General features: G+C 55.3%; 1 protein-coding gene across 1 annotated transcript in view; it reads right to left on the bottom strand.

Moving 5' to 3' along the window:
- Positions 1-27,098, bottom strand: part of SND1 (staphylococcal nuclease and tudor domain containing 1) — a 99,238-nt gene that overhangs the window by 50,371 nt on the left and 21,769 nt on the right. The window contains 1 exon segment of the mRNA XM_034062762.1: positions 3,533-3,622. Coding sequence (XP_033918653.1) covers positions 3,533-3,622 — 90 coding nt within the window.

Genomic DNA, 27,098 nt, shown 5'->3' with positions numbered 1-27,098 from the left:
CTGTGCAAGGACAGCACACACAAGCAGGGTCCCCACGGCATGGGGACAGCACCCACTAGGTAACGTCACTGCTGTACAAGGACAGCACCCATGAGGAGGGTCCCACCATGCAGGTAAAGCACCCATGAGTGAGGTCCCATGTCCCATGGCACAGGGACAGGACCCACAAGGAGGGTCATAAGGGTCCCACAGTGCAGGGACAGCACTCATGAGATGCAGGCAGCTCTGGGTGCAGGCAGCTCTGGGTGCAGGCATCAGGCCGACCCAGCCAAGCCAAGCAGACACAACACTTGCAGCTGAGGAAGCAGCTGATGAAGCAGCAACAGCGAGACCGAACCCTCCTCCTGGCCTAATTATTCCCAATATTCTATTCATCAATGGCGCTGTGCGGAGCAGCTGCCAGCGGAGATCCCGCCGGGAGCGGTTCACACCACCCAGCCCTGCCAGCTCTGCCCTGGAAACAGTGGCAGTGGGAAAGCAGGAGGTGGCTCTTAGCTGGGTCCCCTCTGTTCTACAGGGACAGGACTGGGCAGACCCCAAACCTCAATACCCACAACCATCACTCCTTGAGGATACAGCACCCATCAGCCATGATATCCATGAAGAAGGACATGGAACTATTGGAACAAGTCCAGAGGAGGCCACGAGGATGATCAGGGACTGGAGCACCTCCCATATGAAGACAGGCTGAGAAAGTTGGGGCTGTTCAGCCTGGAGAAGGCTGCATGGAGACCTCATAGCAGCCTTCCAGTATCTGAAGGGGGCCTACAGGGATGCTGGAGAGGGACTATTCATTAGGGACTGTAGAGATAGGACAAGGGGTAATGGGTTCAAACTGGAACAAGGGAAGTTCAGGTTGGATCTTAGGCAGAAGCTCTTCCCTGTGAGGGTGCTGAGGCGCTGGCACAGGGTGCCCAGAGAAGCTGTGGCTGCCCCATCCCTGGCAGTGTTCAAGGCCAGGTTGGACACAGGGGCTTGGAGCACCCTGCTCTAGTGGAAGGTGTCCCTGCCTGGGGCAGGGGTTGGAGCTGGAGGAGCTTTAAGGTCCCAACACAAACCATTCCATGATCCTATGATTCTAAGAGGGCAGGAGAAGGGGGCCAGAAGGTGCTTGGTGGTGGGGCAGTGGCTCAAGGGGCCATCACAGCAGGCAGGGCACCCCCGGGCACCCCTGCAACCACACAGGGTACCGGAGCCATGCCAACACCGCAGGCAGCACTGCCCATGGGTGCCAGCCCACCCCATTGGATCTCCCTGCATGCAGGCAGCTCCCTGAAGGAACTGGGGTGGGCTCTAAAAGTCTGTTCCTTACACAGGGGGTGGGACAAGAGGGATTTAGGGATTCTTGCCGCAAAGCTCGCTGCTGCCAGCGTGCCGGGAGCCAGCAAGGGCGAGCCACCCCGCACAAGGCTGTCGCTTCACATCAGAGCACGCTGACAAGCTCGAGGGGTTGGTTTGATCATTAATGGGAAGGATGATTCCCTTCTCTCCTCATCCCTTTCCCCCATCAAATTAATCTGAAGTGAAAAACGTGGAGCTGACAAAGGAAATATTTAGAAAGCAAACGAGGAGACATCAAAGGCTCCCAAAGCTGCCGGATGAGCCGTGGAGGGAGCCCGGAGCCCACCCCGTCAAGGTTATGGGAGCTTTGGAAAGGGAATAGGCAGCACCTGCAGCCAAAAGGCCTTTTTGGTTCAGTTTCTGGGGGTCTCTGGCTCCCCACCATGCTTTAGGCATGGAGATGGTGGCAGTTGGCTGCTGTCCGCCTTCCCTCTTCTGGTGAGCTAATGGAGGATGTGGCACTGCCTGCCCCTGCCTGTCCCTCATCCTGCATCCCCATTGTCCCATGGAGCTGCATCACACTGGAGTGCCCAGGAGGAAGGCAGGACCCTCATCCTCCTTCCCAGCACAGCAGCTCATGATGTGCCCTTGGGTGACATTGCCTGGTGGAAGGTGTCCCTGCCCGTGGCAGGCGGCTGGAACGGGATGAGCTTTATGTTCTCTTCAAACCCAAACCATTCTATGATTCTGTGATTCTATGGGGGACATGGGATGGGCACAGGCAGCACCATGAATACCACGGGGTTATCCCCATCCCAGGCTGCAGTCAGGCACTGCTCAAAGCTCCAGCAAGGGGGAATGCAAAGAGATTTGGGGAGGAAATGGGTGATTTTGAGCAACAACCAAGAGGCAAAGAGCGATGGCACATGAGGTAGAACCAGCAATGGGGTGGCTGGCAGCGCTCAGACAGGGACCATGGTGGGGTGCATACAACACAAAGCCAAGATTCCCCCCCCCAACTGTGTTCTCATTCTAGAGACCAGAACTCTCTTCACAAGCCCCAGCAACATCCTTGGAAAAGGACCTGATTGATGGAGCTGAACATGAGCAGCTTGTGCCCAGGTGGCCAAGGAGCCTGAGAGCATCCTGGCCTGTATCAGCAGCAGTGCGGCAGCAGGGCCAGGGCAGTGACTGTGCCCCTGCACTGGGCACTGGTGAGGCCGCACCTCGAATCCTGTGTTCTGCTCTGGGCCCCTCACTGCAAGAGAGACATTGAGGTGCTGGAGCGGGGCCAGAGAAGGGCAACGGAGTTGGTGCAGGGCCTGGAGCATGATGGGGAACGGCTGAGGGACCTGGGGGGTTCAGGCTGGAGAAGAGAAGGCTCAGGGGGAACCTGATGGCTCCCTACAACTGCCTGACAGGAGGATGGAGCCAGGAGGGACTGGGCTCTGCTCCCAAGGAACAAGGGATGGGACAAGAGGGAACAGCCTCAAGCTGCACCAGGGCAGGTTTAAATGGAGCTGAGGAACAATTCCTTCCCCACAGGGTGCTCAGGCTTTGGAACAGGCTGCCCAGGGCAGGGCTGCAGTCACCGTCCCTGCAAGTGTTCACACTCCGTGTACATGAGACCCTCAGTGCCATGGGTTAGTGGTGGCCTTGGCAGTGCTGGGAACGGTTGGACTGGCGGAGCTGAAAGGGCTTTTCCAATCTCATTGATTCTATGACTATGATCTTCACAGCCACTTCCAACTATATCAAGTGACAGACTTCCCATTAGGAAAGTCTCAGGAGCTGCTATGTTTTCCCTTTTTTGCTAATATAGAAGCAGGGCTCTGCAATGGGAAGATGCAATTAGGCATGGAAATGGTCCTCAATGAGTAGCAGTGAGCAGCCTCGCCACCGAGCAAATTGATTTCATTTGACCATTTTATGAGCATTTGAGAATTGCATCCTGAGCATGTGCTTCAGTCCTGAAGTGCACATTATAGTCTTCATCCTCCTGAATTGCTCTGAACCAGCCCAGGAAGAATATACCCAGGAAAAACATAGGGGGATGTGAAGCGACACAGCGACACGGCATTCCTGGGGAGGGGGTGCACGTGAAAGGGAGAACATAACCCCCTGAGGAAGAGCTCAAGGGGTGCTCCAGCTTTGGGTGCACCACGTAATTCCCTACTGAGAGCCCCTAGGTACCAGTAGCAGCACCCTTCACTAGCACCCGCCTGCACCACCAGCTTCATCCCTTCCATACCTTCTTCCCAATGAGCTTCTTCCGCAGGAATTCCCGGGCTTCAAACATGTAGGGAATGTCGTACAGTGGCCTCAGCTTCCTGTTCTTGTCCTGCAGTGGGGGACAGAGGGAGAGCACAAGTCAGGAGAGCCCCCCTAACACCACCCTGGCATGAGCATCACTGCAGGGATGCAGCCTAGACACCCCAAAAGTGATGCACCCAGCACCCACCGCCTTCTCCCATGGGTGCCATCTTGCTCCTGCACCCCAAGGTGGGCTCCCCGGGCATCACCACAGCCCTGGCTTCACCAAAACCCCAAGGGGAGCCCCTGGCCAACACCTTGAGGACATGCCAGCAGCTACCTCATGGTACCACGCTGAGCATCTCTGCACTGAAGCATCGGGGGAAGGGATGGAGGGGAATTTGGGATGGGGAGACACCCAGGGTCCCTCCAATGAGACAACCACCCCTACCAAGCACCCCATCTCCTCTCACTAGCCTTGCTCACCCCTTGCCAGGCAGCTCAACACTGCATCCCCTGCACTACCCAGGGATCTCCAGTCACTTAGCAAAGCATCTCAAGGTCTCACATTCCCAAAATATGGTGCACGGAACCCCCTCCTTGCACCCACTGCACATGGGAGGGTAAAATAAAGCTCCAAGAGCTCTGGAATTAAGTAAGAATTGTGAGAACCAGGTACATGGGCTCTGCTCACACAGGCTCTGCAATAGAAGCTGTTCTTAGACAAGCTCATTGTTCACAGTGATTAGGAGCAGGATGAGACCCAGACAAGGGAACTGGCAACTCACTGCCCATCAGCTGCTCTTGCAGTGATAAAATCCCTTCAAAGGCTGAGCAAAAAAAAGGAGTTTTCCAGTGGAAACACCAGCAGCTATTTGGGAACCGGAAAGGTTCGAGCTGCAGCACATGGCTGCACCCACATGGAGTTTCATAGGAGGTGTTGTGGAGCAGGATGGGCAGCAGTGAGCCTGGTAAGCTACATAAGATAATGTATCAGAGATACCACCACCCCAAAGGGCTTGTCTCTCATGAACCACCAGCACCCCTGCATGCAGCACATGGCATGATGGCATGATGGACTTGGCTTTGAAAAGGATGCCAAGGGGCTGCCACTCCTCAGCATCGTTCCCAGAGGGAGTGATGCAGCTTTGCCCAGCAGATCCGGCTCCCTCACTGTGCTGGGATCTGGACACGCTCTGTGGTTGGCTGCACTGGCACTGTTGTGGTTATGGTGGTTTTGGGTCCATAACCACATGTAAGGGGAGGAGGGAAGAAGAAGCCAACCCAATGCAACCCAACAGAACCCAAACCAATGCAACACAAGCACCCAACCCAACACTTCACAACCCAACGCAATGTAACCCAACCCAACTAAACCCAACTCAATCCAACCCAGCTCAATGCAACTCAACCCAACCCAACCCTGGGAGCTACCCAGTCCATGCTGGTGGAGGACAGCCCTTGGCACAGTGCTGTGAGGCACAGCCCCCTGCACACAGACCTGGGACAGGAGGGATACACTGAAAAGAAGGAGATAAGGCAAAAGCATCAGGAAATGAAAGAGAGAAATCAGATGGGAGAGGGAGGGAGCAGACAAAGCCATGCTGCCGGCGCTCCGCATTCTTCTGTAATGAATGAGGCTTTGACAGAGTTTATTGTCCTTGACGCCGTTCCCAGCCTGCTCCTTGGAGCCGTTCCCTCCTCCTCCTGCATCACCCGGCGCCGCAGCCCCTGCCAGCCCTGGCGATGGGAATGGGATGGATGCTGCAAGGGCATCCCCACACACAGCACCACGGAGGAGGCTCCATGCAACGGCTGAAAACCCCTCTGCAGGAAGGGCAAGGGCAGGTCCCAAGCCTGGGAGGGAACGGGAATGGGTGGGATGGGATTTCTACCGGAAAGGAGCTTTTACATTTGCCAGGGATCAGCCCAATAGCAAAAGCTTCCTGGCATGTAATGAGATGGGCTTGACGAGGCTGGCACAGAGCTGTGGTGGGCAGTGTGGGATGTGGTGCCTGCTAGCCAGCCCCAACGCTGGCTTTCCGGCAGGGAAAGAGCTTTCTCCTACAAAACAAAGCCTGGCTGAGCACATGGGGATGGCGTGGCCAGAGGGAAGCCCCACCAATGGGTGGTTGCCCTGCTCAGGAACATGAGGTTCCATAGAGAAGGTCAATGATGCTGCCAGCTGCATCTGAACCCCATAGTTGGGCTGTGCCTGGGCACGCTGCAGGATGATGCATTATACCCACTGTTCCCCTCCCTGGCAAGTGCTCTGGGGTGAAGGCATCCCTGTTACTGAGATGGGGCCAGAAGAATTCCCAGCCCCATGCCAGGGCTGAAGTTGAGCCATGGGATAAATGCTGTGGTGCCGGGAGCAGGGTCCAAGCGGGGCTGCTTATTCCTCATGGAGCATCCCCATGAGGACCTAGGCATCCCCCACAGGGCATCCCCACAGCAGCACCCATGACCCCATCCCCTTGCAGCAGCAGAGCAGGGATAAGGCAGTGCTCATTTCACATCCAGGGCTGTAAAGCAGTGCCACAGAGACATGGCCACTGCTTTGCTCAACAACCACCACACCAAGAAGGAGAAGTAAAGCCAAGGGGATGACACACGGTACAGGTTCAGTCCTCTTCTGTTGTTGCCCCTAGAACTGGATAGGGATACAGTTCCCCAGCCCCATCCAAGCACCTCTGCACAAAGAACACCCACTTCAGTGTCTCACAGTAGGCCGCTCCCAGCTCTGCTTGCTGGGATCCTGGAGCATTCCCTGTTTGCAAGTGCTCAGGATGACTTCCCAGGGGCACACTGGCTTTGCTCCACTCTCCCCCCCATCCATAGTGGGAGCCGGAGGGACCCATGCAAAGAGCATCTCCCAACCTCAGCAAGGTCACGTTGAAGCTTCAAGATAAATAATGCTGCTCTGCAGAGGCAAAGCCCTGTGCAAACACTAATTAATCCTCACTAACGAACTCCAAAGTTATTGCTTATTTAAGTGTCTATCTGGCACAGGCTGTTAAACCCCTAATCCTGTCCAGCACAGGAATGGGGATGATGGAGAGACCAGCAATGCCCTGGTGGTCCCGTCATCACCGTGCAGTGCCAGGGGCCCAGGTGCATGCAACGATCCCAAAGAGCAGCTCAGCAGCCTCTGCATGAGGAGGGTATGGGAGATGCTCAGAGATGCTCCTGCTTTGCAGCTGGCATGGTGCAGCTCTGGATGGGCTCATGGGTGGGATGGATGGTGATTCCCTTGGGAGCTTGGAAAGCAAAGCTGGAGCATCTCTATGAGCATCTCTAGCACCCTCCTCATGCAGAGGCTGCTGAGCTGCCCTTCTGGATGTGCTCCTCTGCTGCTGTTTAGCCAGGGATTTACCCAAGCAAAAGGATCCTTGTGTAAAACCCTGCAGCTGCGTTAATGGGAAGAGAGGAACTGCCTGCCCTGGAAGCAGCACTCAAGTGCTTAAAAGCCTCTTCTCCAAGCACGGCAGCAACAGCATCACTCAAAAGCAAATATTTGCCTTAAAGAAGCCAAGCAGCAACCTCGATGCATCATGGTCCTGCATCCATACGGGATCACCCCTAATAAGGGACCAGCAGCACGGGTACCCCAGTGACAGCATCCTCCCCATGCCGGGACCCACAGCTGCACCACACTGATCCTGGAGGAGCCGGAGCCCATTCCTCAGTGTAGCTGCATTGTAGTGATGCTGATGAAAAATGCAAAAGCCTTCCACAATTCCCAACACAAGTAAAAGGCAATGGGCTGTGCCAGGAGTGGGATAATAGAAACATTTAGTGTCCAATACATATCGCCCTTAACCACTGCCCTGTCAGCCACCATTAAATCCCACTTTGCTGGCCTGTAACAATGATGTTTCATGGCAGAGGGGAAGTGGCCCCGCAGATGGGCCTGGGAAGGCGTTCAAGAACTTGGGCACCCGTTGGAGGCTTTGCAAATAAACATTAAAAAGCAATCTAGCAGAAGGATGTTAAGTACATCCCACGGCCGTCCAACACCCCCAGTCAGAGCCACATTAAAACATACAGCTTGTTTCAAATAGGCTTTTAAGCCACGAGCTTAGACCACATCAGCATCGCTCCGAAACACTGTCCCCATGGCCTTAGTGGGACATCCTCAGCTGCAGCCAAAGGAAGGGGTGCACAGCTCCATGGGGAGCTTCGGATGCTGGTCCTGGCATTCCCTGGCTCCAAGGGAGAGGCATCAGCCATTCAAGAGCTAATGAACAACAGCAAATTAGCCTCATTCAATTAAAGGTGTGCACTGAGGAAGTTGTTCCATTAGTGAGGAAGTCAATGATGGAGCTGTGTCTTCAGGGAGCTGATGGAGGAGGGGAGGGGTAAAGTGCTCATTCTCCTTCCCAGGATGTGGAGATGGGGATTTGAATCCCAGAATCAATGGGAACGTGCCTCTTCCCCACAGGCTGGGTGCAGATATAGTTTGGGGAAAGGAACAAGCTTTATGTTTCCAGTGAAAAGTGGGATGTCTCAAAAGTGGGTGCTGATGCCATGGAGTGCTGGCAGCACCCCCAACCTCATTCTCATCCAGTAACCCCAATGCGGCTTTAAGTTCCCAACAGGCTGAGAAAATTCCAGCTCTCCTGTCAAATTAACATCACTACGGAGTCCAGCGGCCAATTAAAGTCTATTTTCAGGGATGCAGCAGCCTGGATCTGCCATGAAGGACTGTATCCTGCACGGAGGGACAAAATACAGCCCTCTGCCCCCTGTGCTTGGGGGTCCCACTCCCAGACCTATTCCCAAGGGCAGAAGATGGATGCAGACATGTTTGGAGCAGCTGGAAATGCTCCAAGATGGAGAAACAATCATGTTGTTGGCAGCACTTTCTGACACCCCGCTGGTTGTGGGGTGCTTACTGGCTCACAAAGCAGGGGATGATGGCCTGAATCCCCCAGGGATGAGCTCCCACCTCCCCACATACAGGATTTTGGGGTTCCTTCCGAGAAACCCAGTATGGGATTCTGACCTGCACCCATGGGGGAACCCCAGAAGAGCCAAAGATCCAGGACCCACAGCCCGGCAGCACTGTTGCCCCTCACATGGGTTGAGAAGGCTGCATGGAGACCTCAGAGCAGCTTCCGGTGTCTGAAGGGGGCTACAAGGATGCTGGGGAGGGACTCTTCATTAGGGACTGTAGTGATAGGATAAGGGGTTAAAACTGGAACAGGGGAAGTTCAGGTTAGATCTTAGGCAGAAGCTCTTCCCTGTGAGGGTGCTGAGGCGCTGGCACAGGGTGCCCAGAGAAGCTGTGGCTGCCCCATCCCTGGCAGTGTTCAAGGCCAGGTTGGACACAGGGGCTTGGAGCAACCTGCTCTAATGGAAGGTGTCCCTGCCTGGGGCAGGAGGTTGGAGCTGGATGAGCTTTAAGGTCCTTTCCAACCCAAACCATTCCCGGATTCTATGATTCCCTGCCAGCACAATTAGGGAAGCTCATTATTGTTGAAGCAATTAGCACAGCAAACCAACTCCAAGCCGCATGCTGGAATAAGCCTTTGGAAACAGCACACTGAGGTGGAGACACCAGCTGCCACCAGGAGTGGCGGCATTCCTGGTATTCCAGGGGCCTGGTTGGGGTGCTAAGGGATGCAGCACCCCACAAAGGGCCCCATGGAGGAGGAAAACTGCTTGTGAAAGGGCAGAACCCTCCCACCGCAGTGAATCCTTTGCTGAATCTGAGATGTTCGGCTCACCAAGTGAGGTACCGTGTGGGAATTCCATCCCGGAGAGCAGCGAGGCAGTGACAGCAGACACAGCAGTACGCTCCATGCTGCTCTAACAAGCACACACACATCACAGGGCTCCAAAGGGAGCCTGGAGCTGGTGCTTAGGGATGGGTTTTTCCACATCAAAGGCTCTGCAGCACACAGAAGCTGGGCTAGGCAGAGCTGGGATTGAAACATCTGGTTTAACAGCACGCACGTGGTGATGCTCTTGGAGCGCATCAGCTCATCCATGGATCTGTCCCAGGAGCCAGGCAGTGCTCCTGCAAGGAAGAGGGATGACAGCAGAGCAGAAAGAGCTACAGGAACGCAACAGCCCTGAGGATTGCAGCACGTGCTGCAGCAAGGAAGCAGGGATGAGGGGCTTCCACAGCAGTACAGGAACAAGCAGAGCTCTGCCGGGGCCACCCCTGCTCCCACAGGCAGGTGCCAGCTCCAGCATGCAAAGCATGAAGCGTATCCAGCTCCTCCAGAGCCTCTCCTGCAGATGGGTTCTCTGCTCCCCAGCCACCTGCAGAGCTCCTCCCTTGCAGTGGGTGCTCGATGCGGAGCGACCACGAGCCCTGAAACACTTGAGAGGTAAATGGGTGGGCATGGAGGAGTTGGAAGGGATAAAGATGGTAATAAGGGAGCGGGACCATGCTGGAGGGACCCAGAGCTGGCTGACAGCAGGGCAGGAGTGCAAGGAGCCCTGCCTGAGTTTGCCCTGCTGCCAACCCAGAGGATGCACAGGTTGGCAATCCCAATGGGTCACATCCTCACCAAGCACAATGAGGAGACCAAACTGGCACAGGGATCTCACGCAGGCAGCGTGCAGGAAAGGAGTCATAGAACCATGGAATCCTGAATAATTTGTGTTGGAAGGGACCTTAAAGCTCATCCAGTTCCAACCCCTGCCCTGCCAGGGACACCTTCCACTAGAGCAGGTTGCTCCAACCCCCTGTGTCCAACCTGGCCTTGAACACTGCCAGGGATGGGGCAGCCACAGCTTCTCTGGGCACCCTGTGCCAGTGCCTCAGCACCCTCACAGGGAAGACCTTCTGCCTAAGAGCTCATCTCAGTCTCCCCTCTGTCAGGTTAAAGCCATTCCCCTTGTCCTGTCCCTACAGGCCCTTGTCCAGAGCCCCTCTCCAGGTTTTATGCTCACGCTCTGGGGTGCAGCCCAGCACATGGGGGGTTCTGGGCTCAAGCACTCACTGAAGCTGGGTCATGGGGAGCTTCTCCTCAAGGACTACCCAGTTTGAGGGGCAGGGGTGGATCCAGCAGCCTCTGCCAGGCTGGAAGAGCAGCTCAGCTCCAGCTGCTCTAAGAGGGTGCAGGGAAGATCAGAGCATCTCAGCAGCTGCTCCTGCAGCTAAAGAGACGGGATGGAGTTACAGCCATAAGAGGATTAACACCCGCAGCTGCTCCTGGGAGCTCTCTGATAGCCACACAAAGAGATGCCTCTGAGTTAATGGGGGTCAGGAAGAAGCTTACCTTGGAAGCTTGTTATCATAGAATGCTGGAATGAGTTGGGTTGGGAGAGACATTAAAGCTCATCCAATTCTACCCCACTGCCACCGGCAGGGACACCTTCCACTAGAGCACGTTGCTCCAAGCCCCCGGATGCTTGATGAACATCATCAGGGGCATCACCAGCAGAGATGAGGATGTCATTGTCCCACTCTATTCTGTGTGTCAGGCCACACCTGAAGTACTGGGTTCAGTTTTGATCCCTGCTCTACAAGAAAGGTGTGGAGATGTTCCAAAGAATGGCCACAAAGATGATCCAAGGAGTGGGAAACCATGCAAGGAAAGGCTGAGAACTGTTTTTTTCTGTCTGGAGAAAAGAAGGCTCCAGGGAGACCTTATCCCCATGTCACAGTACTTAAAGGGTGGCTACAAGGAAGATGGGGACCCCCTTTTGACAAGGAGTCCCATGAGAAAGCCAAGGGGTGATGGACACAGGTTACTCCTGGGGAGATTCCAACTGGACACAAGAGGAAAATCATTCCACATGAGAACAACCAGCCATTGGAATAATCTCCTCAGGGAAGCAGTGACTCCCCAGCATTGGACACTGTTAAGATAGGGCTGGACAGAGTGCTGGGACATCTGGTCCAGGTCATGCTGTGCCTGGAAAGGTTGGAGCAGACCAACCTTGAGGTCATTTCAACCTGGAATTCATGATTCTATGATCCCACATACAGCATGGAGCAAGTTTTCCACGTCCTCTAGCCCTCTTCCCAAAACCAGCCCTGAGCATGAGCCCAATCCAACCTGCATAAAAGGCTGCCATGAGGGGGAAAGCCTGCTCCATCCTAGCCACTGTCTTCTGTCTTATTCCATATCCATCCTCTGCCTTCCCCATCAACCCCGGCAGAGCCCAGCCCCGTACTGATGGTGCTGCTGGCACACACTGCTCCGGTCTCCACCTCACGGCACTGGGGTTCACTCCTGCAGCTTCACCAGCACCATCAATCTCCATCAGGCCTGAAGGCACTGATTAATCACCTTAGAGAGAGGCCCTGATTTAAACCTTCTGCCACATGCTGCTGCTCGTCACCCTCTGCCAACCCCTTCCAACGGTGGAGAGCAGGAGGATGAACAGAGGAGGCCGTGGAGCTGCTGCAAGGGCTAGAGCAGCTCTGCTCTGGAGCCAGGCTGAGGGAGCTGGGCTGGGGCAGCCTGGAGAAGAGAAGTCTCCTGAAGGGGAGACCTTAGAGCAGCTCCAGTGCCTGAAGGGGCTACAGGAAACCTGGAGAGGGGCTTGGGACAAGGGCCTGTAGGGACAGGACAAGGGGAATGGCTTTAACCTGCCAGAGGGGAGACTGAGATGACCTCTTAGGCAGAAGCTCTTCCCTGTGAGGGTGCTGAGGCTCTGGCACAGGGTGCCCAGAGAAGCTGTGGCTGCCCCATCCCTGGCAGTGTTCAAGGCCAGGTTGGACACAGGGGCTTGGAGCAACCTGCTCTAGTGGAAGGTGTCCCTGCCTGTGGCAGGGGTTGGAACTGCAGGAGCTTTAAGATCCCTCCCAACATAAACCTTTCCATGATTCTGATCCTTCCATGGGCCTTGGGTTTTCAAGGTCCTCTGTGATGCACAGAGGAGGAGCAGTAGCACTGGGAAAGGGGTGTCAGGAAGAGCTGGCCCAAAACAGGGTCCCACCAAGTCATGGGCATCCCCAGAGGGACCCTTACCCTAGGTTAACAGGATCCCAAGGGAGGAGAGGAAAGGTTTTCCTCCTCTCTGGATGCACCAGCAGCTTTTGGAGCTGGAAGCCCCTTGCATGGAGCAGAAGTTGGCGGCTGGATCTCACCTGAAACCCTCCAGGTCTCTTTCCAGAAATTCACCACCCACGGCTGCCATGGGGAGATGCCAGAGGCTCCAGCACTGGATCGGCACAGGGCTTATGGGACTGTGATCCTGGAATGCCAGCGGCACCAGGGATGTGGTACCCACCATGGTGTTGAGAGCATGGCACAGCCTGTCCCAGGTGCACAGAGGACAAACACAGTGCCACAACTGCTCACCTTGGGGCTTCCCTCACCTGATGGAGCAGAGATGAAGTAGTGGTCCCCAGTTGTGTTCCTCCATCCTTCTGCATCCTAGAGGGATGCATCTGGGCTATGTGCCAACACAAGAACACTGCAGCATCCCTGGGGCAGTTGCTGCATGCAACACCACTGACTCCTGCCTGCACTGGGGAACCATCCCCACTCCCTCTTTGGGCTCAAAACCAAGCCTGGGAGCAGCCAAGATGAAAACCACTGAATTCTAGTTGCCTTGTGAGACCAGAGCCCATACCTGGCCACTACCATGCTCAGCACCTCTTAGCTCCCCAGATCAGGTACAAAAGCCCATTTTGTTGGCAGCCTGTAATTCTCTGATGGCTCCAGACTAGAGTTTTGCTCATTATCCCGCAAGAATGTTTCTTTAAAAGAGGAATAAAACCCACTGTGCTCACCAGCCCAGGTCATTCCAGGCAGAGGATGTTCTATGAACCCACCACCCTCCTTTGCCCGGCCTTGTTGCAATCACATTAGTTGCAGGCTTCAATTAATAGAGTTGTTTCTCTTGTCAGCATGTGTTACACGTAGAATGAGCATCCTCTTGGGAGCCATGAGCCGTATCCTGCCCAGGATGAATTGGTGCTACCATTGGTGCTTCCCTGTCACAGCATCCCCACTGCCATCAGCATCCCTGCTTCCATGAGCATCCCCTGACAACCCTCCTCATTCTCAGGGAAGGAGCTCAGTGTCTTCAGCATCACGCACACACAGACCCCAACTGAAGACCCCAATGTGATGCATGCTCCCCCCAAGCCACCTCAGAGAGGTTCACCCTTGGTTCATCAAGTGGTTGATGCCCTCATGCTGGATGCTCGTTCCCTGCTCGCTCCAAGACAGAGTTCACATGGATATCAGCATCACTGGGGAAGGAAAACCAGGCACCAAGAACGAAGATAAGGGCAGCAGGAAGATCGTTGCACAGAGACATGGCAAAGCCTCCACTGCTCCAATCCATGGGGAAATAGAAGCAGGAAAGTCACTGGACAAGCTGGAAACCATGGGATCAATACAATCATCATCTCCCCACCATCAGGACAATAAAAGGCGAAGCTGCAGACACTGTTTCAGCTCAGAATATCAGCAGATGAACAACCAGGGTGAAAGGGTGCATTTTTTGAGAGGGGCATTGGTGGAGGTGTTACACCCAGTGATGCTCTGGGTACCCCAGGGCACCATTCCCAAATCAAAACCCAGAGGAGCACCACCAGTGGGTACCATGGCTGGATTGTGGCCATTCCATCCCCACTGACGGATGCCAAGTAGCCCTGTTCCCAACACACCCCACAGAGCTCCCTCCTTTCCTGAATCCTTGATTCCCCCTGGAGTGGTCTCCTGGGAGGCAGCTACAAGCCTGGATGCTGGAATCAGCTCCTGGAAGTTATTGATGAGGCGATTTCTGAGTTGGCTGCGCCAGCACTGAGAGAGGCTCATTTGTAACAATGTGTGAGGCTGGAGAAGAGGGCCTATGCATGGGTTTAGTGTCTGGTTGATTAAATTAAATGCTTGAGTTAATTACAGACATCCTTTGGATCTCTCCCTCCCAACTCCTGACACACAGGAGCCTGACACCAGCAGATAGAGCGGCCGCTGCTCCGTGTGTTTGCTCCTGCAGGAGCTTCGAGGCTGGAAGCAACTATAAATGACCATGTTAAAAATGGGATTAACCTTTCTGAGAAAAGACTCTGCTAAAACCCATCAAGATCCTGGCAGAGTCACTCCTAAGCGATTGAAGTTTTGTTTTGGATTAGAGGAGGATACTTCTGGTTGAGGAATATACATAGAATCACAGAACGGTTTATGTTGGGAGGGACATTAAAGCTCCTCCAGTTCCAACCTCTGCCACAGGCAGGGACACCTTCCACTAGAGCAGGTTGCTCCACTAGAGCAGGTTGCTCCAAGCCCCTGTGTCCAACCTGGCCTTGAACAGTGCCAGGGATGGGGCAGCCACAGCTTCTCTGGGCACCCTGTGCCAGCGCCTCAGCACCCTCACAGGGAAGAGCTTCTGCCTAAGAGCTCATCTCAGTCTCCCCTCTGTCAGGTTAAAGCCATTCCCCTTGTCCTGTCCCTACAGGCCCTTGTCCCAAGCCCCTCTCCAGGTTTCCTGTAGCCCCTTCAGGCACTGGAAGCTGCTCTAAGGTCTCCCCTTCAGGAGCCTTCTCTTCTCCAGGCTGACCCAGCCCAGCTCTCCTTAATCCAGGCTCCGGTGCTGGAGCACAAGTGTCTGGAGGGTGTTTTACCCAGGTGTGCAGCGCCACTGCAACCTCTGCCTGGCTGCAAACAAGACAAATCACCTTTGCGTAGCAGCAAGGAAAGAAATTGCTCTTTCCTAGGAAGTAATCATGGAAACCAGCCGAGCTCAATGTTACCATCCCCTGGGAATTCATTATACAGTGGCACTTTGACAGCATGCACCAAGAGCCACCTCTCTGTGCATGAGGAGATGGTGTTGCCGCTAATAAGGAAATGGAGATGTACAAAAGGTTTCAGAAGTGTGGGCTGGTTGGTTCCTTTAAAATTTTATAACCTTGTGATGTCTGAGTTGTGTTTTTGATGGGTCTCATTTCCCACAGCAACCTCAGTGAGCAGAAAGAGCAGCGGAAAAGTGTCCCGGCGAGGATGCTCTGAATGTCTCACAGCCAAGAGTACTGGAAAAGCCCATCCAGAGCACCCCTGGTTTCACTGTTACGTGCTGGAGATGCAGCTCTGCTCTGGAGCCAGGCTGAGAGAGCTGGGCTGGGTCAGCCTGGAGAAGAGAAGGCTCCTGATGGGGACACCTTAGAGCAGCTCCAGTGCCTGAAGGGGCTACAGGAAACCTGGAAAAGGGGCTTGGGACAAGGGCCTGTAGGGACAGGACAAGGGGAATGGCTTTAACCTGACAGAGGGGAGACTGAGATGAGCTCTTAGGCAGAAGGTCTTCCCTGTGAGGGTGCTGAGGCGCTGGCACAGGGTGCCCAGAGAAGCTGTGGCTGCCCCATCCCTGGCAGTGTTCAATGCCAGGTTGGACACAGGGGCTTGGAGCAACCTGCTCTAGTGGAAGGTGTCCCTGCCTGTGGCAGAGGTTGGAGCTGGAGGAGCTTTAATGTCTCTTCCAACACAAACCTTTGCTTGATTCTATCAGTGACTCACAGAAGCATGGAGAAAGCCATACAGGAGCATCCTCCTGGATCATGCTGGACTAGCCCATGTTTTCCCTGAAAGGGATGGTTAAACGGGATTGAAGGCATTTGCTTTCACAGCATTCTTCCTCCCAACACCAGATTTAATCCACCCACAGCTCGTGTGTCTTCCCCAGGTAGGCTTTTGTCCAACAAAAAAAGAACTCATGTTATTTAATTTGGTTTTCTGCTGAATCCCCATCTGCTTGCGGTAACGCAAACCCTCACAGGGCTTACAGAACAGTTCAGGGCGTGTATTTTCCTTCCTGGTTTTAACCTCCCATCTTTGCCTTGAAGTTCTGCAGCCCCATGAGCAGGCACAGGGCACGTGCAGCCCACAGGGGCTTCCTCTGCCCACCCAGACTCGTGGCCCTGACACGATGCAGCCACCACCAGAGGGGACAGATTCCATCCTCTGCAGAGCCAGCGCCACAGGGACCGTCAGCCTCATCCGAGTCATCCCCTCCCATGGCACAGGGGGGATGAACCAGCACGGGATCCCTGCATGGCAGCACCATCCCGGGGGACCACTGGGGATGCCCTCATATCCAGGGAGCCCCCAGGAGATAGATCGGGGGGGGGGGGGGGTGGCCCACTCTTGAATCCCAGACTGGTTTGGGTTGGAAGGGACCTTAAAGCTCCTCCAGCTCCAACCCCTGCCACAGGCAGGGACACCTTCCACTAGAGCAGGTTGCTCCAAGCCCCTGTGTCCAACCTGGCCTTGAACACTGCCAGGGATGGGGCAGCCACAGCTCCTCTGGGCACCCTGTGCCAGCGCCTCAGCACCCTCACAGGGAAGAGCTTCTGCCTAAGAGCTCATCTCAGTCTCCCCTCTGTCAGGTTAAAGCCATTCCCCTTGTCCTGTCCCTACAGGCCCTTGTCCCAAGCCCCTCTCCAGGTTTCCTGTGGCCCCGTTAGGCACTGGAGCTGCTCTAAGGTCCCCCCAGAGCAGAGGGGCAGGATCCCCTCCCTGAGCTGCTGCTCACACTCTGGGCATGCAGCCCAGCATACAGGGGGTTCTGGGCTCAAGTGCACACTGGAGCTGGGTCATGAGGAGCTTCTCCTTACCCCAGCACCACAAATCCTCCTCCTCCCATGCAAGTCTTGCCATGAGGGAGTGATGCTCAGAGCACAGGGATGCAGGCAGGAGTTGACAAGACAGGACACAGTACAGCACAGCACGGAATAGCACAGCCCTTACTCCAGCCACGGGGACCAGCCCTTCCTCTGCTTCCTGCAAGCTGGCAGCAAAGCTGGGATAGGGCACATGAGGCAACATCCTCATCTTCGCTGCCTGCTGGAGGGAATCTTTGGGAGCGGGTGCCCTGCCAGACCACGCCAACTCCGCTCCTTCCCACACTGCTCTCCAAGCCAGGGGGAACCAGTGAAGGGAGCGTGCAGCGCAGTGCCAGCAATCCCTGGGGATCTGCAGGGGAGGATGACGGCAGCAGCTCCCTGTGCCACCAGCACTGAGGTCTGAGCCAGCCATGGGGTCCCCTGCACAGAACAGAGCATGAGAACAGTGGCAGCCAAAGTCACCCAAACACATGGGGCTCTGTGGGACGGGACCCATATCTTGGTGCTACAAGGAGCATCCCACTTGTCTGGGCACCCTCACACCACACCAGGTACCGGAGGAACCTCCTGCAAAGGAACTCTGCGGGACCAAACAAGCTCCATCCTCACTGCAGCCACCATCCCCATCACGGATCATGGTGGGGGACCCCATGGGTCCCTCCTGCCACCTCACCATCCCCAAAGCACCCCAGGGAAGCTGTTGGCATGGCACAGCACAACACCCCATCACCCATCCCACCACTGAGCAGGAACTCATTGTAAGTGCAGAATCCCGGTGGAGCAGCAGCTCAGCTCCACAAACTCCTCCATCCACACTTAATGGAGCTTTTTATATTATACTCCACCAAAAAGTCATTTCTTGTCCCAAGTCTCTCAGGAAAGCCCATTCAATGTGTTAATTCCCCAACCAGCCGGTGGCTGGCTCTGCTGGAGGAGGGATTCTTCCCTGCAGCCATGGTGGGAAGGTGAAGGATGGATATCCCAGCCTGGATAAACCTCATACCCCTCATGCTGGTATATTCCCACACTGCATTTCCACCAACACCCCAGTCAAAATGGGCTATCATGAGCATCAAAGTACCACAGGCAGGGCTAGGGATGGAGCAGTTTGCCAGAGAATGGGCAAATCCCACATTAGTTATAAGATGATGCAGTGGGGCTACCCCAAACCCCATCCATGCAGCGCCATGGGGCACCCGGGGTCCCCAAGCTCCCATGCTCCCAGCCAGACCCACCTCGCCTCCAGCCCTGCTGTCAGAGCAGCATCCCGAGGCTCAGCGCTGGCATTTCACACCCTCCCCGTCATTCCAGGCACAATGCTGTGCCAGCAGCTGGGACACAACAGCCAGCAGAAGGAACGGGATGCTTGGCAGCTTGAAATCCAGCCATCAGAATGGGGCAGCACAAACTGACACCCTGGGATTAAGCAAGGGGTTGTGAGGTTTTAGGTGTCAAGAGTGTTCTGAGTGATCCGTTCACAAGGAGCATCAAAACGGTGCCATTGGTCTGAGAATAGGGCTGGTCTGGACCCAAAGCCTGGATGAGGGATTCCACAAAGCTGGGAGAACATAGAACCATGGAATGGTTTGGGTTGAAGGGATCTTAAAGCTCCTCCAGCTCCAACCCCTGCCCCAGGCAGGGACACCTTCCACTAGAGCAGGTTGCTCTAAGCCCCTGTGTCCAACCTGGCCTTGAACACTGCCAGGGATGGGGCAGCCACAGCTCCTCTGGGCACCCTGTGCCAGCGCCTCAGCACCCTCACAGGGAAGAGCTTCTGCCTAAGAGCTCATCTCAGGCTCCCCTCTGTCAGGTTAAAGCCATTCCTCTTGTGCTGTCCCTACAGGCCCTTGTCCAAAGCCCCTCTGCAGCTTCCTTGCAGGCTTCTGCCTCCTTCCAGCATGGCCTGAGGGGATGGGGATGGGCTCTGCTCACAGCACAGAGCCAGCAGCTCCTGGCTGTATCCCTGGCTCCAGCTCTGGCAGCCATTTCAGGATTTAAGGAAAAACCTCCCCACTCCCACCACTGTTAACCCGAATTTCCGAGGATAACTGCAGACCCTGAGGGATGCGCCACAGAAGCCGCTCCATGGACCTTGCCGGCCTTTCAGAGCAGGGGAAGGAACACACATGCATCCCCTTTTGACAGCATCCCTGCTCCAGGGGAGGGTGATCTCTGCTCATCCTCCAGCCTGTGAAGCACGGCAGCCCCGGGTGCAGGGCCAGGGAGGCGGTTTGAAGTCGTGGGAGCAGCTCGGAGCCGGCAGCAGCAGCTGAAGCTGAGCTGGAGCTCACCGTGCCCAACCCGCACGTGACGGAGGGGAAGAATAGCAGCCAGCAAAAAGTAGGACAGCAGCAGCCAGCCGGGAGGGAGGCAGAAAGCTTTTAAGGATGGAGCTGTCATCCCATCCATGGGGCCAGGGAGAGGAGACATCCTGAGCCATCACCATCATCACCCTGTCCTGCTCACAAGCCATCCTGAGACCCCCTCCCCAGCTCTGGGGAAGCTGGTTCATGCCATAAGGCTGGAAGCGATGCAGGCAGGGTCCGTGATGCAGCCAGGGTCTATCCTCAGACCCTGCAGCAAAAGGTCAGGTAGGAAATGGCACATGGGAGTTGTCCTGCACTGTCTCCCATCCTTTTGTCCCTTTATCCCTTGCACAGCACCTTTAGCAGAGGGGGATGCTCAGACCCAGGACATCTCCATAGGAAGCTCATTCCCAGGGTGCCCAACAGCTTTGCCCCTTGCACCAAGGATTTTAGGAGGTGCCAAGGCAGAAGCTGTTCACACACAATGCACCAGGAGGGTGACAACCACCCCATGCTCCTGCCACAGCTGGGTACCAGCAAAACCTGCCCAAACACCAGCGCCTGGAGGACAGAACGGGCCCCATAAGGAGCCTGGTGCAGAGGCATAGCTCTGCTCTGGAGCACAGGAACAGGGGTATGCAGCATCCCTCACATCCCCATGGATGACCGGTGCCAGAAGTCTACCAACGTGTATTGGAGCATGCTGTGGGTGAGGGGCTGGGTGGGCTGCAGGCACCAGTGAAGGGCACACACCATCCCCTGCAGCACCTGTTCAAATGTCTAGCGACTAAATAGAGCTCTCCAGCAGCGGGTGTGAATGGCAGGGGGAATATTCATGACTGCTCCGAGCAGGGAGAGCACGTGGAGGGAGGTGTTAACACAGCTGAAACCCCTGAGTGATGCACGGGGGGTGCTGGAGGAGGCTCCGAGCTCCTGCTCCAGCAGCAGCACCCTCCTCTGTGCAGAGGGATGTGGCTGGAGGTATGGAAGCTGCTCCTGACCCGTAGGCAGTGGTGTGTGCTGTTGTAAGGGGATCTAAACTGAGCTGAGCAGAGGAGGAGCAGCAAGGACTGAGCCTGGATCGGCTCTTACCACAGGAGATTCCCCCTCCAGCCCAACGCTGCAGTGGGTCCATGCAGGGATGGAGCTGCTGGTATCGCTTCTTCACACAGGGGAAGCCAGCAGAGATGACAGCAGCCCCGTGGCAGTGCCCTTCAATCGCAGAATCCCTGAATCCCAGGTTGGAAAGGACCTCAAGGATCATCTGATCCAGCCTTTCCTGGCAAAGGATGACTTACACTAGATGTGTCAGCACCCTGTCCAGCTCCTGGGGAACCTAACCTTTCCATGGGGAGATCATAATAGAATCATGAAATGGTTTAGGTTGAAAGGGACCTTAAAGCTCATCCAGCTCCAACACCTTCCACTAGAGCAGGTTGCTCCAAGCCCTGTCCAGCCTGGGCTTGAATACGTTATTCCAAGAACATCAACATTCCAACTACATTATTCCAACGGCTGATTGTTCTCACAGTGAAACATATTCCTCTAGCATCCAGTCAGAATTTCCCCCAGGGAAGTGGAGGATTCCCAACACTGGACACTGTAAGATTCAGCATCTCTGGCCTCTGAGCCAGAATGTGCCCCAGCCACAGAACCATGGAATGGTTAGGGTTGGAAAGGACCTTAAGATCATCCAGTTCCAACCCCCTGCCATGGGCAGGGATGTGCCCTCCAGCATGGCATCCATACCCATGGGGTGATCCCAGTGATCACAGAGCAGGATCCAGGGTGATGCCAGGGTCACTAAAGAAGTGCTGGGCACCAAACTCAATCCCTTGGAGCAGACTGGTACCTGCAGTAATGGCTCTGGCTACTTTCCCCATGGAGCAGAGAGGCTCCTAAAGCCATAACCCTCTGGGAATAATAAACCAAGGCTTTGTAGGGGTTCATCACACACCTAAAATCATGGGCTGAAGGTTCCCGAGGCACAAGGGTGCTGTTGCTAGGCAGGACATTAATTGCACCAGTTCAGCAAGGTGGCAGAACTGCAGAGCTCCTCTGTAATTTAGTGCAATTTAACCATCAATAGAGGATTCACAGCAGCTTCCTGATGAGATCAAAAGGTCAGGGCTTCATTCTCCCATCAGTGTTTTCACACTCGCCCAGATAACCAAGAAACCTCAGCACAGCATCAGCCCCAGCCAGCTGCTGGAAGAGGATGCCAGGTCTACCCAGTGCTCCTGTAACTGAATCATACAATGAGGTTGGAAAAGCCCTTTCAGCTCCTCCAGTCCAACCGTTCCCAGCACTGCCAAGGCCACCACTAACCCATGGCACTGAGGGTCTCATGTACACGGAGTGTGAACACTTGCAGGGACGGTGACTGCAGCCCTGCCCTGGGCAGCCTGTTCCAAAGCCTGAGCACCCTGTGGGGAAGGAATTGTTCCTCAGCTCCATATAAACCTGCTCTGGTGCAGCTTGAGGCTGTTCCCTCTTGTCCCATCCCTTGTTCCTTGGGAGCAGAGCCCAGTCCCTCCTGGCTCCATCCTCCTGTCAGGCAGTTGTAGGGAGCCATCAGGTCCCCCCTGAGCCTTCTCTTCTCCAGCCTGAACCCCCCAGGTCCCTCAGCCATTCCCCATCGTGCTCCAGGCCCTGCACCAGCTCCGTTGCCCTTCTCTGGCCCTGCTCCAGCACCTCAATGTCTCTCTTGCAGTGAGGAGCCCAGAGCAGAACACAGGATTCGAGGTGCGGCCTCACCAGTGCCCAATGCAGGGGCACAGTCACTGCCCTGGCCCTGCTGCTGCACTGGTGCTGATACAGGCCAGGATGCTCTTGGCCTTCTTGGCTGCCTGGGCACAAGCTGCTCATGTTCAGCTCCATCAGTCAGCACCTCCAGATCCTTTCCCATGAGCAGTTTCCAGCCAGAATTCCCCAAACCTGGAGTGCTGCAGGGGGTTGGTGTGACCCAAGTGCAGGACCCGGCACTTTGCCTTCTTGAACCTCATCCCACTGGCCACAGTCCATGGATCCAGCCTATGCAGATCCCTCTGCAGAGCTTCCTCCCCTCCAGCAGATCAACACTCCCAGCTTCTGGATACAGAGGACACCAGGTCTACCCATTTCTGCTTTAACACTTCTGGACTGTCAGTGCTGGAGGTGCTAAAGCCTCTTTAAGAGCACAGCAGCTCCCAGAGCACAGTGCAAAGCCCTGCTGGAGTGTCATCCTCCTAAATGTGAGCTGGCAGGTGCCTGGATCCTCCTCAAAGCATCAGTGTCAAACCACCCAGCACTTCTGCTGGCTCAGGAGAATTACAACACTTCAATGGAAGTTGTTTGGGAAGTATTTTAGCACAGCCCAATCTTCAGGGCTTATTACTTACATGGCATCAATAAGACCAAGCACTTAAGCGCCGCTGCTATGCGCAGAGCATATGGTCTGGAGCTGCATCTTCCTCCCGGCGACACAGGCCCTGGAGCCAGGGCTGTGAGTTAGTGATTGCCTGCGGTCACAGAGCCCTTGCCTTGCAAGGAGGTTGTTCTCTAATTGCCAACAAGCTCGTGCCCATGTCCCAAACCGGTGTCAGCCACAGCTCCAGCGCTGGCCTGGTGCCTGCAGCCCATCACCAGCCCATCCTCTGCTCTTCCACCCTGCTGCTGATCCAACCTGGATCAGGCCTCGCATCTGGCCACAGCTGATCCCCCAGGAGCCAGGCTCCATCTGGATCATTACATGATGGTACCTCCATCCAGAGGAGGAAAACCCTCCTGTGAGGAAGCAGCAGGATTTTACCAGGGATCTGACTCAGCCCATAGGCCCCATCCCGGAATTTAGCACCCTGCTGCATCTCAGCAACCCAGAATCGCAGATCAAATGCCAAACAACTGCTTTCTCACCATGGAATGACTCTGGGAGAAGGCAGAGAGGAAGCTGGAGTGAGATGCAAGCTAATCATTTTTACACTACAAAAAGCATGCTACCCGCAGGGCAGAAAACAGGTTGCAAGAACATGCTGACATTGGATGTCTTCTCCCTGGAAGCTCTTGCAGCCCCTATGAAATATAGATGAGGGAACTCCAGTGCCCCCAGCTCCTGCCTCTCCTCGGATGCACCTCTCCTCTGCCAATATTTGGAATACATTAAGGCCACACGCCCGAGCACTTTGGGTTGTACACGAGCCCTATCCGCGCCGGCAATCGGTTCTGTTACACAAGACATGGATGAGCTCCGACGATCCTTGTAGCTCTAATTTACCGGAGATGAGACGCTGATGAGTTCATGGGTTTGCTTCTCATTAATCTTTTATGCTCATTGAGCACAGAGCAGGTCCTGTAGTACAAACCCTGCTCTGCAAATAGGGAAACCAAGAGCCTCTTAGAGGCATAGAAGCCTGAACTTCTCTTTCAGTTTGAATCCATCACTCCTTGTCCTGCGCTACAGTCCCTAATGAAGAGTCCCTTTCCAGCATCCTTACAGCCCCCCTTTAGATACTGGAAGGCTGCTATGAGGTCTCCACGCAGCCTTCTCTTCTGCAGGCTGAACAGCCCCAACCTTCTCAGCCTGTCTTCATACAGGAGGTGCTCCAGTCCCCTGATCATCCTCGTGGCCCTTCTCTGGACTTGTTCCATCAGCTCCATGTCCTTTTTATGTTCTCTTCTCTGTGCAGAACACAGCATCCTCACAACTCATCATTCTGCTGCCTTGAAGCTGTACAGCATCCCTCACCAGGCAGAGCTCATCTTGGCTGTGCAGACCTGAATCCAACCTCAGCACAACATCCTGGCCAGCCCAGCAGAACTGACAAGCTCTGAGCTGCTGCAGACAAGGACCATCCTCATTACAGCAATGGGGATGATAAGAACAAGCTGGAGGGCCTGGAGGTTTCCACACATTCCTCCAAGGCTGGCTGCTGTCAATGGGGAGCTTCTGAGCAGGCAGAACCTTCTGGAATGCCACTACCTGTGGTGGAGGGTGTGCAGGCAGACAGGCAGAGCAGGAGACAGCCCCAGGAGACCCCACACAACTCCACTGCGAGGGATGTGTGCTGGCAGGCATGATGGGAGCCATGGAGGAAAACCATCCCTGCATCCCGCTCCAGTGCCACGCTGGAATAGCCAGAGAGGGTGACAAAGTGGGGAAGTGAGTGTCTACCTTGGTTTTGGCACTGAAGAAGCCTGAGCTGCCACATCATACCCACCGTTATGGTGGAACCCAAGCAGCTCCAGGGAGCTTCGCAAGGAAAATCAGGGCATTTCATTCCCGGCTCATGTGCTGCCTCCAATCCCACCCGCTCCAGCATCACAGCAGGGATGCAGCCAATGTGATGAGCCTCAACACCACCTCTCCTGGCAGGGGCTGAGCTGAGGCTGCCAGAAGAGCCTCTGCAGGGACAGGAGGAGCCGAGTGGCGTTCGCAGCTCAGTGTTCAAACCCCTGCCAAGCCGAGCGCAGCCCCCACAACCTGCCTGGTGCAGAAAGGCAGCAGCAGACACCTGCAAACCATCTGTTGAGCAGCTTCTGCCTCACCAAGCAGGACCAGGCACCCACAGGCACCCAAGAAGCTGCCAGAGAAACCCAGGGTGCCATCGGGTACCCCAAAGTGTCACGGTGCTGGAAGGAAAAGCTCCTTTCTAAGGATAAAGCATCTGTGATTGCTAAAAGCATGTGTGATGGGATCCTTCCTGAACAACTCATTTCCTAAATCTCACCCAGGGGTATAAATCCATCTCAAACAGCATAAAAACCAGCAGCTGGAAGGGTCCAGGCTGTCCTTGACCTCAGCGTCCATCCCCAGACAGGTCATTTGTACAAAGCGCTTCCAGTTACACATAAATATGCTGGCAATCAGCAAGTGACAGGGAAAGGAGCAGAAAGCACGGCTGTTTGACAGGCTTTGGGTAAAATATGGCTCTTTCTAAACCTCCTGGAGTGTGGTGGAGACCTGGAGCAGAAGGATGAGGAGCAGGAACAATGGTGCTGCTGGGGCCACCATCCATCACCATCTTTGTGCCACGCAGCTGATGCTCCACCTTCATCCGGGCATCACTTGGCATTGCCTGGGAGCAAGGGGGTGATGAAGGTGACTGGGCTGCACTGGTGGGAGGCAGATCCAACATTAGATTCCAGGCACAGAAATATCCTTGTCAGGATTTAAGCACCGGCACCCCTGGGAGCCAGGGCTTTGCAGTCAAGCAGCACATGAGGAGCCGGAGCCCGGCTGCCCCAGCACTGACCTTCTGGTGTCATTGCTCCTGCAGCAGGACACAGCGTACCCGGATGGGTGGATGAATGGATAGGACAGTGTGTGTTCTACCCAATACTGCCCCACCAAGAGACCCACGGGGATGTCTCTATCCCATGGGATCCTGCATTCCATATGCATCCCTCTCCAGAGGCTGGCAGGAGCAGGGGGGGCAATCCCTTACCATGACTCAGCTTCAGTGTGCCCTTGAGCCCAGAACCCCCCATGTGCTGGGCTGCACCCCCAGAACATGAGCAGCAGCTCAAGGAGGGGATCCTGCCCCTCTGCTGTGCTCTGGGGAGACCTTAGAGCAGCTCCAGTGCCTAACGGGGCTACAGGAAACCTGGAGAGGGGCTTTGGACAAGGGCCTGTAGGGACAGCACAAGAGGAATGGCTTTAACCTGACAGAGGGGAGACTGAGATGAGCTCTTAGGCAGAAGCTCTTCCCTGTGAGGGTGCTGAGGCGCTGGCACAGGGTGCCCAGAGAAGCTGTGTCTGTCCCATCCCTGGCAGTGTTCAAGGCCAGGTTGGACACAGGGGCTTGGAGCAACCTGCTCTAGTGGAAGGTGTCCGTGCTCGTGACAGGGGTTGGGACTGGATGAGCTTTAATGTCCCTTCCAACCCAAACCAGTCTGATTCCATGATTCATCAACTCGCAGCCCGACAGCAGTTCCCTGCCTTTGGAAGCATATCAGAAAGCCAAGGAACAGGCACACAAACTCGCCTGAGAGCAGGGAAAAAACAATCCAAGCCCAAGTCCATCTGGCTTTCCCTTTTTCTGAAGCCATTTCCAGCTTCCCTTCACTCCCAGCTTGTCACTGCTCTGCCTGTGGCACCTCCTGCTCCTTCCAAGGCTTCCCATCGCTCCAGCATCATGCTGGCACCAGGAGTAGGCAGAGCACTGGGGTCCTGCTCCTTTGGAGACCCCTCACCCTGTGCACTGTCCTTAGGGATCTGGAGGCAGCCAAAGGAAAGCCCTTCCCATCACCCCACAATCAGCACTATGTGAGGCTGGTGGACAGGCAGCAGTCACCATCCAGGATGAAGAAATCCAAACAGCCTGAGCTCTGTGTCCTCAGAAAATCCGTCTGGAATGTGCCCCAGGGCCATGCAGACAAAAGCCTGGAAGACATCCCCCACTGCCAATGTCAACCTTATCTCAGCTGCACAGGCAGGAGCAGGGACTGTTGAGTCCTGGAGCAGTGACACAGCCAGGACAGGAGCCAGGACATCGCTGATCCTGATCCCATTTCTACCTCCTCCCTCCAGCTCCATGGAGCAAGGAGAGACCCCAGCACTGCCAAAGCCCCCCAGCACACACCACATCCCTCCCCACTCTCTGCCCCACTTCCACACACCAAATAAACCCCAACCCACCAGCAGCAGGATGGTTCCTCCCTGGTTTTATCCTTCTCTTCCCATCAGGGTCCATGTGTTCAAGTCCCCCAGTGTCACCGGTTAAGATGTTCATTTAGAT

This window comes from Melopsittacus undulatus, chromosome 5 (assembly GCF_012275295.1).
Source record: "Melopsittacus undulatus isolate bMelUnd1 chromosome 5, bMelUnd1.mat.Z, whole genome shotgun sequence".
NCBI classification, from domain to species: domain Eukaryota; kingdom Metazoa; phylum Chordata; class Aves; order Psittaciformes; family Psittaculidae; genus Melopsittacus; species Melopsittacus undulatus.
The sequence above is the reverse complement of the archived record's forward strand: the minus strand, read 5'-3'. Positions and strand labels throughout refer to the sequence as shown.